General features: G+C 32.1%; 1 protein-coding gene across 4 annotated transcripts in view; it reads right to left on the bottom strand.

Moving 5' to 3' along the window:
- LOC118181650 (uncharacterized protein CG43867-like) overlaps positions 1–16,581 on the bottom strand; it is a 404,498-nt gene that overhangs the window by 61,916 nt on the left and 326,001 nt on the right. For all 4 annotated transcript variants that reach the window (XM_035350823.2, XM_035350824.2, XM_035350825.2 and 1 more), the window contains 3 exons: positions 14,222–14,310; positions 8,896–8,976; positions 2,871–3,041 (listed from right to left, as the gene is read on the bottom strand). In XM_035350823.2, the coding sequence (XP_035206714.1) occupies positions 2,871–3,041; positions 8,896–8,976; positions 14,222–14,310 (341 nt within the window). The remainder of the gene's footprint in view (positions 1–2,870; positions 3,042–8,895; positions 8,977–14,221; positions 14,311–16,581) is intronic.

Here is a 16,581-nt window from a genome sequence, read left to right as displayed (position 1 = left end):
GTGATTTCTTTTGGAAAGAAATTTCTTAACCTCCTCTATACCATTTGAGCTCTTTAGATTTTGCAAAGGGAAATTGGTTAATTTATTAGTTAGGATAATTAATATTTGTATTAAGGGATATTGCTTATTTCATTGTAATTTTGTTATACGTGGTAACTTTTTTTTTATGAAGTTGTTCTGCAGAGTAAAATTCTATGCAGCTTTTAAATTTAACACTTGGTTTTCCCTTCAGCCATTTTCCCGGTACATTTAAAAGCCAGGCGAAGGCTGGCAGCGAAGCTGCTAGTACACAATAAAAAAAAAATAAATAAATAAATAAAAAATAAAATAAAAAAAGGGGGGGGATTTTTCGCTAAAGTAAAACATGTATTGAAAAACAGATAATCCTTCAACTGCAGTGTAATATTCCAAGCATATATGCAAAAAGCTTGAGTTTTATAATAAGTTTGAATTTATGACCTTTCTGAATAGAGAGAAATTGTCTTCTCAGCTTCACAAAGTTTTCCTAAATATACTCAACACTAGTCCTGCTAATTATTCAAATTTGTAAATTATTTAAATTGAATGCTCTGCATTTTTCCCTTGAGATAGAACATACACTTGTGTGTGAACTGATACCTTAAATGCCAACATTATTTATAAAAAATTAACAGTGAAGCATTGATTCAAAGATGAAAGAATTGATGACAGAATGATTCACTGATTTTGTCAGTACAGCAACTGCACAGAGTTGATTTTTATCATCACAATGACCAATTAGTGATTTATTAACTGATTATGCATAATGCTATGTACAGTGTGTGTAGAAAGTTATTTGTACAGTATGTGTTATGATCTAAAAATGCCTTTTATAAAAACCATAAACTTAAATTTCAGAATAAGTAATTAAATATGTAATGAAATATACTTATTTTACATTTACAAAACAAAAACAACCCACTATCTTATAGTGTAAAAAGTACTCGTACGTAATACATAATGTTGAATATTTTCATATATATATTTAAATTAACACTTTGTAAGATATTCTTTATCCTGAATAATGGTTTATGTCTCCTTGCCATTGATTCAATCAAATCTGCCATTACTGAGCCAGATATGGTCTTCCATTATTGTTTAAGAGCACTTATTAAGTCATTTCTATTAGAAATGTGCCTGGATCTAACATATTTATCACGATTTTCCCATAAATTCTCAATAGGATTAAAGTAAAGTGACTGAGGAGGAAATTTTATTAACTTTCGGGTGTTATATAATATCCAGGGCTGTGTGTTTAGGGCTGTATGCTTGAGGTCCTTATCATGTATAAAAACATATTCGCTATCCAAACCCATTTCTGTCATACTAGACCACAGACTATTTTTCAAACTACAATGTACAGCAGATGGTTCATAATGTCAGAAATGATGACTAAATTACCGACACCAGAAGCACTCATACAGCCCCAATACCACTTGGCCACTGGTGGGCCATCTCCTGAAAGAATTTATAGTAAACTCTCTGTTGTCAGTACAGGAACTAAAATATGCTCTTCATATATTTTTTTAGTACTCTATACATTCCTATGAATATATTTCTGTTATATTTTCTATCTGAGCTCTAGTAAGAATAACAGGTTGTTTACAAAATTTTTGCTAAATAAAATTCTTATTTGTATACAAATTATTAATTGGCAGAGAAAAATTGTCACCTTTTTGGGCAACAGCTTACAAGTTTCAAAATGATTGCCCATTTTAACTTCACAATAGTTCTCTGTAAAAGACAAAAAGAGTGGTGCAGTCTACAACAAAGTACTAACTTCCACAGATATAGTATTTCCTAAACTGGTATTGCAATTCCCTTAAGATACCTAGACTACCTTAATTTGAATGAAATTCCATTTTAAACTGAAGCTTTTTCTGAGGATCCAAAAATATACTGTAGTACAATATACTGAACATCAGCATGCTTAAATTTGAAAATGTTATAGTTTGAAGATGTTGACACAAAATTAAATTGCTTGTCGCAAAATACTTCAATTAGAATATCAACTTACATCTATTTTTTTTAAAATGGATAGAAATCATTGCTTTTTACTAATTTCTTTTCTGTTCCTTTATAAATACAGGGAGAGCAAGGCAACAATTAAAAGTACTTTGAAATATACTAGTAAATATGCAGACACATATGAAAACTGAAATCAACTTTAAAAGTAGTATATACGAATTCTGACTATTAAAAAAGAGAGAAAGAGTAAATATAATTTCATGCTGAAAGCTCACTTTTCAAACAACAGTTCAGAAAAATTATTTTTAACTTTAGAAATCTTGGCAATCATAAGCTGTAACTTAACTTTAGACTGCCAATGAATTAGCTACATCTAAAATAACAATTCAAACTTAAGAAGGGTGTAAAACATCCTTTATGTAAAACTAAATAAAAACAAAAGGCACACTTGGTGCTCACAATTCAGCATGCCACTTGTGGCAAGATAAAGTAACAGTACGACAGATGTAAAATTTAATTTAAATAAGCTAGTAGTCAAAAGCTACACAGATGAATATGACACAAAGTTGGCTCACTTTATCTAACCAGTTGGGATTCAGTATTAATGCAAGGCTGAATGAAAACTACAAATCTTATCTATCAACCTAGTAATGTGGCCTTGCGAGGCAGAACATGCTCTATCTTAAAATCTAAAAACCTCACTTTAAATACATGCAAACTAATTTGCATTCTGGAGGGAAAACAGATGGCAGAAGTGACAGTAAAGATCCAAACATAAAATAACTGGTTAATTAACATAATGAAACCTTGCAACTTGATATCTGAGGAAAATATAGAAGCATGCTCATAAGTGCTAACAGCACAGCCCTAAAGTTAATGCTTACCATTTCTTGTTTGTTATCCATCAATAAATAAGTAGGTCCCTGATGATTTGGAAATATTCCAATGGTGTACTCTGATTTATTTAATTTATCATGATCTTCTTCATCACTATCTGAAACATGAACAACCTCCTCTACTCTAGCATCTCTCATGTTTATCTGTCCTAAAGGACTCTAACAGGAATAATAAAAAAAAACATTACAATCAACAATGCATAACATCAACTAATACATAATGCACAACTAAAAATTTATAATTATTGTTAAAAAGATATAGAAGTCTTGATGATAATTCTGACATAGATGGATTAGGAAAGTCTGCAGCAAATGGATATTTTTGTGCCTCATTTGTTCCAGAAATGCTCTGCCCTTCAAACGTTAAGCTAGAAACAATTTTTAGTCCATAATTAAAAAAAGAGAGCGACAGAGAGAACATGAAAACTAGGCTAACTATCATAAAGATTCACTATTTCACATTTAAAATTATAACTCTTCAAAAATTCCCAAACTGATGAAAAATATGGCATCTTTTTAAAAAATTAATTTAAGGATGAAATATGACTATCCTTGCTTGAATGTATGACTGGCAATATAGGCATCTAGATAGAGGCTTGAATGTATGACTAGCATCTTTCTGTTACTTTAAGAACTCGGAAACAAACTAAAACATACGTGTGGGAATAATATATCATTGGGGGCTAGGGGGTTCAATCTCTCTTTAATTAATCACTCCAGAGAGACAGGAAGAAACTGAAAATTTATTATAAAAACTCAATTATGCACAGCACAGCACAATATATGGAAGTAGTAGAGGAAACCATGGATATTATTCAGTTGCTCCTTAATGCAAGGGAAGTACTATAATTTCTTAAAATCACTTACAGAATAAGCTTTAAATTAAAATTCAGTTAATACTTTTTGAACTGCTAATCTTACAGCAGATAAACAACTAACTCATCATACAGTGTAGCACAGGTTTCTGTAAGCTTCAGGAAACACTGATAAAAGGAATCCTGCTAAAGGGGTTCTCATATATGCAAAGAATGAAGAAATCTAAATCCCTTAAGGTCAAAAAGAACAGCAAACTTATTCAACTAACGAAAAGGAGCTGCGGTTGAAATCCACAAAAGAAGAAATGAAATCACTAAACAAATGTAAAACAGGAACTAACCTACCAGCTTGGTCCAGGGTTCAAGTCCCAACGAATGTGCTGGCTGCATGGTCATTTCAATGGTTTTCCCCCTGTGTAAAAGCTAGTTTCACTTAAAATGTCCTCTTCAGGGCATCCCTCTCTTTTTGTGCAGTGCCTAATGCTGAAGCACACAACAAAACTAAAAACCACAAGAATTAGTGGATCTTCAAAAAGGAAAGAAAGTAAATGGAAATTCAAAACAAAACTGATGCTTCGGGAAATACCATTAGGCGTGAAGCTCATCTTGTCGCTAAAGGATATTGGCAGAAATTTGGGCATGACTACCACGAGATGTTTGCACTAAACATAAAATAAACTGTAGTAAGGACAATCTTGATGACAGAATCTCAGACGAACATGCATGTAAAACATAGAGACTTAAAGGAAGAAATACAGATGAAGCAACTAGAAGCTTCATCAGAGGGAGCAAACAAAACCAGTAAACTAAACAAAAGTATTTATGAGATAAAACAGGCAGCCAAAAAGTGGAGGGCAAAATAGATAAAATTCTATGCAAATGAGGATATACCCAAGACAAGCCTTGCTCTTTCACATTAAGTAAGGATAATGTAAGAATTTACATAATTATACATGTTGATGACATATTAGTCATGAGTGACAAGCATGAATCAATTCAAGAAGCTGCCGCTTTGCGAATGATTTTGGCCGCTCGCCATTTTCTTAAAACATCATTTAAAATTCAGTATCCCATTCAGTGAAATATGAATTTTTTACACCTTCAGTCTTTTTTCTGTGAAAAACTTTCATAATGTAAATACTTGTGGATTCACCATTGTTGCATAAAAGTTTATCCACTATCACTCGATCTGATATTGATAGCACGCTGTCGGCATCGAATGAAGGATCCATTTCCAGCCAGGTGTTTTATTGCTAGCCTGATTTGCATAAAATGTCTCAGTATTCATGTAAGCACACTCATTCAGTTGTTCTTGGAATTTTTTTAGTACATGGGAAAAAATTGCATAAACCAAAATTTTTTCTATGGAATTGTTTTTATTTTCTTTTTTAAGTTTGCACAAATTTATGATGTACGTTGTATAATTGAGAAATTCGACCATGGACCAGGGGTGGGAACTATGCTACACCCATAAGTATGAATTTTAAGAAATATAAAAGAAGCTTTCTGGTAGCCAGAAGTGCAGGGAGTAGTGGAAGTGGTTTCATATTTAGCAACAATGTGAAGACCTGACACAACAAATTCTGCAGTATAGTCAAAAGTCGTTAATCCGGACTCGTCGGGACTTCGGCGATTCCGGATTATAGATCATCAGTTTAAATCTCGTAAGATGGCATGCAGAAATTCTAAAATTAAAAATATGAAACCTTAATTTATGAAATAAAGAACAATTATGATCTAAAGGGTATCAAAATTTACAAAAAAAAAAAAAAAAAAAGCTTCATATTTATTTGTTTATTTTATTAAACATTTCTTTCAATGTAAGTTGTTTCGTTTTATGTGATAATACTTTATCTTTAATTCTATAAACAGACATAATTTCTTGTTCAGTTACAAAGTTCCGCTGTTCAAGTCCCGTTAATTGCTGTGCCGAGAATACTGACTAACTTGTCAATCAAAATTTTTTCGTTTTCACTAACCTCTCTGTCACATTCTTCGTGTCTTTATCCATTTTTTGCAGCAATTCCACTTTTTGTGTGATGGACATTGAAACAGACTTTCGTTTTGTACGATCCTTTGGGAGCTCCAGAAACGGAAATTCTATTTGACATAATCGAAAGTTCAAGTTTACTTTTATAAAATTGCTCTTACAGTCTGCGAAAAATAATAAACCGGATCCAATTCGAAGATTAAGTAACAATGCAATCATCAACATTAACTGAAATAGATAATTAGATAATTTTAGATTATACCGTCCGTTATACATAAAACGCGCACGCGAAAACGTATTCTGCGCTTGCGCAAACGCATATGCGCAGTGGTAAAAAGTCTTACGTGCACGCGTAAACGCCTATGCGCATGTGTCAACGCGGCGCATGCGCAGAAAGTTTTTAGCTTTGAGGTCCGGATTATAGATCATTCCGGATTATGGGTGTCCGAATTAACGACTTTTGACTGTATTACCTAACAGAGAAGTGGAAAATCGAATGATATTAAAAAGGGATGTTGTAATTAAAGTTATGTGATAATTAAAAGCTACAATGAATTACAAATTACATTAAAAATTATACGGTGTAAATCGCTAAAGCAAACAATGACAGATTGGGCTGGAGAGAGCTCTGCCAGATACACATTTCAAACAAACAATAGTATCACAGTATCATGATAAACACACACACACACACGCACATACAAAAAAAAAAAAAAACACCATGCTGCTTTAGCATTGATGGAAGCTGACAAAAAATTCCCCTAGTCTTAACTTGCATGAGCTGCAATGGATGAAACAACTAAAAGATTTATGTTTCATTCAACAGTAAGCTAACATTATACTCGAGAACAACATTAACATAAGTGCATAATTTTTCTCAGAAAGGGAAAATGAGAGTAGTAACACTTGACACACTGATGAAACATTATACTATATGTGTGATATAAAACCAAGGAATCATTAAACACTGCAACAGCAAAGTGATACGTGCAGGCATGTTTACAAAACCTTTGTCTAGCCCCCAACTGGATTTTTTTGTTTTTAAAGATAACTTGCTCTGGATGGCACAGCTCACCGGGAGACTGTAAAATTGTTCACGGAAACAAAGAGCAAGAGACTGTACTCTCTACTTTCACTTCTTTGTTTAAAAAAAAAAAAAAAAGGGTTTTACCTTCAAACACTCTGAAGAACAAAAACACAGTCTTATGTTAACTAGTTCCAGTGCTCTGCACAGGGAGACTGAAAAAGTGTTGTTAAAACTTGTCATGCCATCTCCTCTTTTTATTTCTTATAACTGTAAATGATATTCTTCAACATTTAACTGTGTTTTCGCACACTATGGATTAACTTTAAATAGGTTAAAGTTTCTAATTCTAATCTCTGTTTTCCTTATTGATGATTAGCGGTGTTCAGATAATAAGTAAACTCACTGCATAAACCTTCTACACTATTATCATTATTCCCGCCCACACAGAATGCTTTTACTAAAACTATACAATGTATACAAGTATTGTGCAAATTCCCAATGCTTTTTAGTTTGGTACATATTTTATTACCCTATATAACAGCACTTCCATATCTTTTGAATAGCTTTTATCTGAATTATGATACCATTGACATTGAGCGGAACATAAATGGCTAATGATAAAACAAAAAACATTTATTTCACATAAAGAGCAGGATTACAATGCATTTCGGTTCAACATCAGAAAAAGAGAAAAATGCCACATTTTGTAGGAATTGTTTGCAGTTGTGGCTGCAAAGGTTACTATGCAGTTGACACTGACAGATAAAGGATTACCAGATGTGCTTAAAACATACAATTACAAAATGTGTAGGAGCACCGTCATGCATAGACCACATGTTCTGCAGCCCAGTGTCCAGTATTCCTCGGATAAAATTTGGGAGGACGTGCTGTAGGAAAACAAGGTAATTTGCCCCACTGAGGTGTTTGGGCAGAAGGTACAGTCTCAACAGATGATCTCCAAGAATCTCTGCCCAGGTGTTAATACTGAACTTGTGTTACACTTTCAATGAGAAAATGACGTGAAGACTTTTGGATAACCACATATGAACATTGTGTATGTTGATCATGCCTTCTCTCATAAAGCAGGTTTCATCTGAGATTAAAACAGTGGCAGGAAACTGCGAATCAATTCTGTGTGGCATCAAGCATCTAGTGTACGAACTCAACCCGAAGAGAATCAGGATCCCCCAGGAGTTGAGCCTTCTGTATGTAGAGGGGGTGACATTTTGACATTTTCTGCACACAGAACTTTCCACACCATTTTGCGCTGAATACCCAGTTCAGCTGAACTGACCGTGTGCTAGTCATTTAGGAAATGACAAAACATTGCAATACTCGTTTTTCTGTTTCAGGTGTGTGCACACTGCATTTTTGCTCTGCATTATGCCTTGTTATTTGGGAGGATCCTATCTCCCACAGCCAACAACTGATGTTCATGATGGTGATATGGTGCAGACAATGATGGTGGTATGGTCTCCTCAGAACTGCTCTTAGTACATCCTCTGTGCCAGGTATCCATTGCTACCTGCTCAGCTGTAAATCAGAGGCACATCTGTATATTGCTAGTTTGCATAATCTGATGTGATGTTTCTGAAAGAATTTTAATGTCTGCAAATTCTGCAATGCGTACAAATGAATACTTGCTCGCTACTATTATCTTTCACATATTCATTGAAAATTCGTATACGAGAAGTTATCTTTTTCTTGACACAGACCTTCTAAGTCTTGCATTTGTTTGGCCATTCTCTTCATCTCAATGTTCTGTATGTCTACTTCTGCTATTTTCACCAATTAAATGTGGTTTGCAATCTTATGTTCTATGATAATTTTTTATCATATGAATGAAACTATCACCTTTTTGAAAGCGAAACTTATTTCTTTATAAGTCGTGGTACCATCTATGCAGTCTTTTGAGAAGCTCTATATCTGCCTTTCGGCATCCTCCATATGCAAAAATGTTTAATTAAATATAATAAAACACAACACCTAAAGATATTATTGCTATCATTTATATACATGTTTCAATGTTACACAGATGTAAAATTGAAATCTATGTATCTGCAGTGAGTTAGAAAATCATTCCACAGTTTAAAAAAAAATTGTTTCAAAATTTGCTGCTATATTAAAATGCTAATATTAAAATTTATTAAAATGCTAACATTAAAATTAAAACTAACTCACAGGATCATTTGGAGTTTTAAAATAGAGAAACATTCGACCAATGAGCACACACCAACAACGTCGTGAATGTCCATGCTTAACCTGCAATATAAGAAATAAACACTCCAATTAATTAGTGAGTTTTCTTCAGAACTTCTAATTGTACATAAAAGCTTAATACAGTTTGTATAATACCATGATACAATATTGCTGTGTTTTCAGCAAAACTATTAAGCTCTTTAACCCTAAATGATTTAACAAATAAAATGAGGAGAAACAGCTTTTTAATTATAAATGAAGAAATACTATATGCTAATCAAGTACGAAAATTTATTTGTTGTTTAAAGTTTAGCTTTTCCCTCCAAATAAAAATTAGTAGTACTTGAATGCCAAATCAGGGAAGAGGGAATTATTCAGAAATTTATGCTAACTGAAATATTGAAAATATTTTTTTAATACCGGGAAAACAATACCAGTTTAAGACACAAGTTTCCAATTTTCTTATGTAAATAATGACACGGTATCAAATCACAATTCCAATTTTCTTATGTAAATAATGACATGGTATCAAAGCAGAGGTACTAGTGCCCTAAAATTTTTGGAAATAAAACTATGAGTTAATTTTTATGTAGCCATCAAAATATTAAATCATTTGCATTTGACAATTTTCAAAATATATGCTGCTTAAGTATAGTTGGATTTCCATACAAACTGAACAAGCTCGAATTTCACTGGCCACACTCAAGGATAAGATCGGCTAACTTTCACCTGTTGCTATTGTTAGAAGTACAACCTTAGGGGGCAGCCACCGAGTCAAAATTTTTTTTATTTTCTCATACTTCTAAGAGGTTAAATAGCTACAAATTTGAATGCAATATTTGAGTCATCAAATTGTTATCCTGATATGAAAGAATTCAGTACTGCTTCAATAATTTTGCGTTTTTAAAACACAGAAAGAGAAAGTAGATGAATTAAATTAAAAATAATATAAATTGTTTTTCAGTTACATATTGTGTGTTTCATCATGCATGATTGATTTACACATTTGATAGTTTGAATCAAATCTTCAAATCAATTTTGACCACTTCTGTACAATCTACTTTGTTGAAAATGTGCTTATTTACATATCTGAGGTCAAAATACAAAAGAATATTTTGATTTTTTCAAAATCTGGTTAATTTTTTCTCATTCAATGCTGAAACAACCTTTTCATATAGTAAGTAGTTTTTCAAATTCTTGCTTAAATATCAAAGTAATCATCACAGAGTTTTCTTCCTTTACACCATCAGATAAATCAGAAGACAACCTTCCAAATGAAGTTTGCTCAGAATGTCTAATGTTATCTAATGTCTAATGTCTAATGTTACTTTTGGTGATTTTTCTAAAATCAATCAATGGGCTGCAAATAATTATACCTTCTAGAAATGATGATTATTTAAATCAGAATAATCAGCCATGCATTTTGCTGCTAGGCTGGCCAGAAAATATAATTTTCTTGACATTCTAGTAATATTCTTTATTATTATCCTGCCTTTCTGTGAACTTTGCATATAATGAAATACAGTAAAAGTCTGAATATCTGGCATTCAGCTCAAGCAGCTACAATATTTTCGAATTAAAAAAAAAAAAAAATTAACACAGAATTAATGAAATAAGAGATTCATAACTCTGTTATAAAGTATGAACAGGACAACAATTCGAACCAAACAAAAACTGTTGCCAAACTTTGCAATTTAGCACCAATAACGAATAAGCATGACCTAACACTTTTGCTTTATGTAAACCCGAATATTTCTTGATAAGTTGGTTTAATTTTTGTAAAAAATGCTGTAAGTAAACTGCTCATTATCTGTTTTTAACCACATTTTGAGACAATTATTAAAATTTGGGACTTTTCTTCAAGGAAGCAGCATGCAGTAGAGTATTTCAAATATATGGAATCCTGACACCAAAAAAAAAAAAAAGTGTCACTTACGAAAAAATGCATCAGCATTGTCTGTGCAATATGCAAAAGTCTTTTTATATGTTATGCTGATTAACTAAATAAATTTATTCCTTTAAACTTCTGCTGGTATAACTAATTCAAAATTGACGAGATCATCGCCAATTTTCATGGAATTCGAAATTCGAATTTTTCGATGGAATTTCATATTTGATGTTTCATTTTAGCATTTATGTCTGTAATAGCCTATTTCTTTTAATATCTTTCATAATTTAAATGATTGAAGTTTATAAATAAAATGATTCTTTTATAATTTTAAACTGGAATTTTTTTCCCATTTATTTCGCTTTTCTAGTGTGAACTATCTGCATTTTTTATTTGCTCAGTTACCTCGGATTTTTGCTTACTTGGAATTTGGAAATTCCTTAGCTCTCTGGATAGTCAAGCTTCTGTATGCTGACAAAAACAATGTTAATTTCACAGTTTTAATAAAATGCACTAAAAAGTTTAAAAAAAAAGTTTTTGGCTGTCATAACATTCTTGGTTATATATGATTGAAAATATGATCATGAAGCAGCCATGGAACAATTGGGATAATTAATAAAATTTTAAGCTGGAACAAAATGGATGACACAAAAATGGCAGATATATAAGAATGCATTCATTCAATTAATTTTTTTTTTCACAATTATTTAAAATTTATCATTGTTAGCAGTGCCACAATTTTATTTTTGACCACCTATGGCTAAGACTGTTAGGCTACCCAGATATTTTTTTTTACTTATTAGTGCATTTAATTAAAACATTTTTGAATGGATTTTTTTTAAAAAAAGATGCAAATTATTTGAAAGTGAATAATAATTTTCATGGACTGCAGCCATCCAAATACAAATGTATAATACTTTTTCTTCTTAAATATCCTCCTAAAAATTGTCACTTAAAACAGATAATTTTTTAATAATTCTGCAACAGTTACACTACTTGATTGTAGCATGTCTTTAACCTGATCATTGTTGCATAGTCAATGTTTCAATTTTTTTTTTTTAATCAGTCATAGTAATGAGAAAAAAATGTCTTCAAGAAACAGAAACCTTTTTTTTTTTTTTTTTTTGCATACTTCTGTCATCTAGCTAATTTAAATGAGATAACTCATTAGATGACATCCATACAAAACTTCTGTTATCTAGTATCGCATTTAAACAAATGCATGCAGAAACAGTTGTCAAGCAACATTTGCCATGTCAACATCAAGGATAAATGTATACTCTTTTATACTTTAATTTTATGACAAGGACATGAAACAATTTCTGTTATTATTTAACATACAGCACTGGATCAAAAATCGCTTAACTAAAATCTGATGTTCCTATTTCATTAATACAATGATTTACGTTAGCATTGGAGTTAATTACATTAGCTTCTGCAATAAATTGCTTATTATACAAAGGCCAAAATGATTTATGTTACTTAATGATATTAAGCTTAATTATTATGGAACGGATAAGATTCAATCAAGAACTCTGAAACAATCTAAAAAATATTTTGCTAATGGCAGGTTCAAATACAATTTTAATTTCAAACTTAAAGTTAGTTTGGGTATTCTATTACAGCAACTACTTGAGGGATGGCTGTCTAGGGAACAAAGTCATTGAGAAAGTCATCTCTAAAAAATCAATCCCTATTGAAATTACAAGTACAGTCAAAAGACATTAATCCGGACTCGTCTGGATTATCGATTTTTCCGGATTATAGATCATTAGTTTAAATCTGGTAAGATGGCATGCAGAAATTATAAAGTTAAAAATATGAAACCATAATTTATGAAATAAAGAACAATTATGATCTAAAGGGTATCAAAATTTACAAAAAAAAAAAAGCTTAATATTTATTTGTTTACCTTATTAAACATTTCTTTCAATGTAAGTTGTTTAAGTTGCTTCGTTTTCTATGTGATAATACTTTCTCTTTAATTCTATAAACAGACATAATTTCTTGTTCATTTACAAAGTTCTGCTGTTCAAGTCCTGTAATTGCTGTGTCGAGAATACCGACTAATTTCTCAACTGAAATTTTTTCGTTTTCAATAACCTCTGAGTCACTTTCTTCACTATCGGAAGCGAATTATAATGATGAGAAATTTGATTTAAATCATATCAAAGACAGAGTACATCGAGATGAAATACTACATTTAGTAAGGAATTATAAGCCAAATAAAATAAAAACATCTGCACTGAAGATAAGGATAGTGCTAACAGATCAACTTCCAGTTCATTGCGCACCATGACGTTCCCCCCTTCTCACATGCAAAGCAGCGTGAAATTGATAAACAGATTTCGGAATGGTTAGATAAACAAAGGATATGCCTTTATCCATTTTTTGCAGCAATTCCACTTTTTGTTTAATGGACTTCAAAACATACTTTCGCTTTGTAGATCCTTTACATATTAGTAAATATATATCAGAAATTCTATTTGACATAATTGAAACCTCAAGCTTACTTTTATAAAATTGCTCTAACAGTCTGCAAAAAATAATAAGCCGGATCCAATTCGAAGATTAGTGAACAACGCAATCTGCAACATTAACTGAATTAGATAATTTTAGCTTAGCTTATCTGTCCGTTATACATTAAACACACATTCGTAAACGTATTTTGTGCATGCGCACACACATATTCGCAGTTGTAAAGGTCTTACGCACATGCGTCAATGCGACGCATGTGCAGAGAGTTTGTAGCTTTGAGGTCCGGATTATGGGTGTCCGAATTAACGACTTTTGACTGTATACACATTACATCAATGAAACCCGAAAGTGGCAAAATTGTTCAGCTGCAGCGAATCCCACTTGCAAGTTAACTTGCTACTAGTGTTCCATGTGCTGTAGACTCTCACCACAAACCTGCTCATCATTCTCACCATTACATGTATAAAATGATTTTCTGCAAAAATGTAACCAATTACAATATGATACAGAACACATGTTATATTAGTATCATAAATTATTTACTTATTATTCAAAAATATTTTTTTCCTTTTCCCGAAATATTATTTTCTGTAATTAAAATTTAAAAAATCTAGGTTTTTGTAACATCTTCAGAAGAAATATTACAGGTTTCCAGTTCCCTACATTTTCCTCTGACCTCAGTTACGGAAACTCACAGTTTGAAATACATAAAGCTGTTATATGTACAGAGTTGTCAGATCACCGGCCATTTTGAAAATACGACCCCTAAAGCAAGTAACATATTTTACACTTAATATTTACTTTCTTAATCTAGTACAACTGAATAATCCTTACAAATTAAAAAAAAAAAAAAAAAAAAAAAAAAAGATATTTCATACATATTTTCAGAAAAACATTATTTAATACATATTGTGCTTGCTTAATTTACAGAACAATCATTACCTTTGTTAACCATCCTTCAGCTGCAGGCTTATTATCTTCCTTGGAGAGCAAGAGGCGGGTAGCATTTCGGCGAAGCACATTTTGCAGAACTACAGAAATACAATAAAATTTATAAAGTATATAAAAGCATTTTGTAAGCTGTGTTAAGAGCACTGAATTTGGAACTATAAAAATATCCCTTTCGGGTCTTTAAAGCACAGAACAAATGCTAACAGCTAAATCTGGATTCCTAATAGAAGGAAACAACAGATATAATCATGCTTTCTTGATTACTAATACTTGATATGATAATTCATATTTTAGTTGCTCAGTATGAATATAATTCAAAAATCACATATACCAAACTCTTTCTTATTTTTTAAAAAATCTTACGAGCTTTGTCTCTTCTAACCATTTTTGAAACATCTTAAAATCTGCTGATTGCTGAATCTTAAAAGAAATCATAAAAAGAGGTCATGGGAAATAGTTTAATTACCCCACCTTAATCTGATATTAATATTCTGAAACTTGTAAGGTCATATACATTTTTTTCGCCCACTGATTTCTAAAAACAAAAAATTTCAGCCTTCTCAGTTGTTCAAGTAAATTAGGAATGCACACTAAAATTTTATAGTTTACTTATTGTCATTGAATGGTCCAAGCTGAGCAGTGTTATATAAACTTGAAATATAAACTTTAAGGGAAAAATTTTGACAAAATCAAATTAGTAGGGAAGGTGGTACAAAAAAAATTGAAGTGGTGGTAAACATTTGAAATTACATCAAAATATCTATTCATAAAACTAAAAAACAGAAAACAATCAATATGAAATTTGAGCGATGGCTTGTTAAACACCGAAAGAAAAGATTTCTATATGTCATTCACATTTAGACAGAAGCTGCAGTTTTTCAGAGATTTTTAAAGACTAGAAAATGAATGTTCAAATTAATATACTTTGTTAAAAGAGAAGGACTTAATTTATAAGAAATGATTTAAAAAAAAAAAAAAAAAAAAAAAACAATAGCTAAATGCAACAGTTTAGAGAGAAACACGTAACTCAATTTTTTCTGCTTGTCTAAAAAATGGTGCAGTGGATGAAATAAGCAAAATACTAAAATCTACACAAAAATTTCATGACATGGTGCATGTTATATTTATAATGCTAAAGACATTACAGAGGTTGGAGAAAAATATGGAAACACCTCGCAAAGTGCATGTTTGAAATGAAATGTTTATTCTTGCAAAAGCTACTGGTGGTACTGATGTGCTTGCTCACTAATGCCACTTGTACAGCAACCTCAATATGTTGCAAGCGTCATTCATTACCAAGAAAGCGTTTTGTGCAGTTGTGAATGCATCATGTCAGAGCTAAATGAGTTCGAACACAAGCAAATTGTTGGGGCTTGTATAGTTGATGCTGCCGTAACCAAGGTAGCTGAAGTGTTTGATGTTTCAAGAGACACAGTATCCATGATTTTTAACTCATACAGAAAAACCGTATCCACTAAAATTATAGTGCAGACAAAAATGTGTGTTGAGTGATCATGACCGATGCTTATTGAAGACGATTGTGATGAAAAATAAGAGGACTACAGCCCCAAAAGTTACTGCTGAACAGTGTAAGCACTGAAATGTAGCACTCGTTAACCTGCCAGCACCAAAATAAAATATAGCACATGCTTCACAAGCATGGTATTTCTGAGCGAGCTGCAATTCAAAAGCCACTCATCAGTGATCAAAATGCTTGTAAGAGGATAAAGTGGTGCTTAAGTAATAAAACCTGGATTTTAGAGCAATGGAAGACTGTCATTTGAACAGATGAGTCTTGATTCACACTGTTTCCAACTTCTAGGAGAGTTTAGGTCTGGAGCATGCTGTTCCAAGCATATAATAGAGATTGTCTGCTGCTGAGAGTGAAACATGATGGGAGTTCAGTCTTGTTTTGGCCAGCCATATTGTCGTATTCCATGAGATCCATCATTATTGTGCAAGATTAGATTACTGCCAAAGATTATGTGATCATTCTGGCTGTTCATATCCATCAGATGGTACACATTTTTTTCTCCAATGGTGATGCCATATTCCAAGAGGATAGAGCTCCTGTTCACTCAGCTCACATAGTCCAGGAGTGGTTTTCTGAGCATAAGGGTGAATTTTCACATTTACGATAGTCATCAGATATCAATATTATTCAATTTTCGTGAGCTATTTTGGAGAGAAATCTGCATGAGCGCTAGCCACTGCCATCATTGTTAAATGAGCTAGCCAACATTTTACAGGAAGAATGGTACAAGATTCCCTTGCAAAGCATTCAAGACCTCCATTTATCTATTCCAAGAAGACTGCAAGCCGTTTTGAATGCCAATGGTTTTCTTAAACTG

The sequence above is a fragment of the Stegodyphus dumicola genome, chromosome X1, assembly GCF_044657685.1.
Source record: "Stegodyphus dumicola isolate Sdum_Otavi_A_Nest chromosome X1, ASM4465768v1".
NCBI classification, from domain to species: domain Eukaryota; kingdom Metazoa; phylum Arthropoda; class Arachnida; order Araneae; family Eresidae; genus Stegodyphus; species Stegodyphus dumicola.
This window is presented reverse-complemented; position numbering and strand designations above follow the sequence as displayed.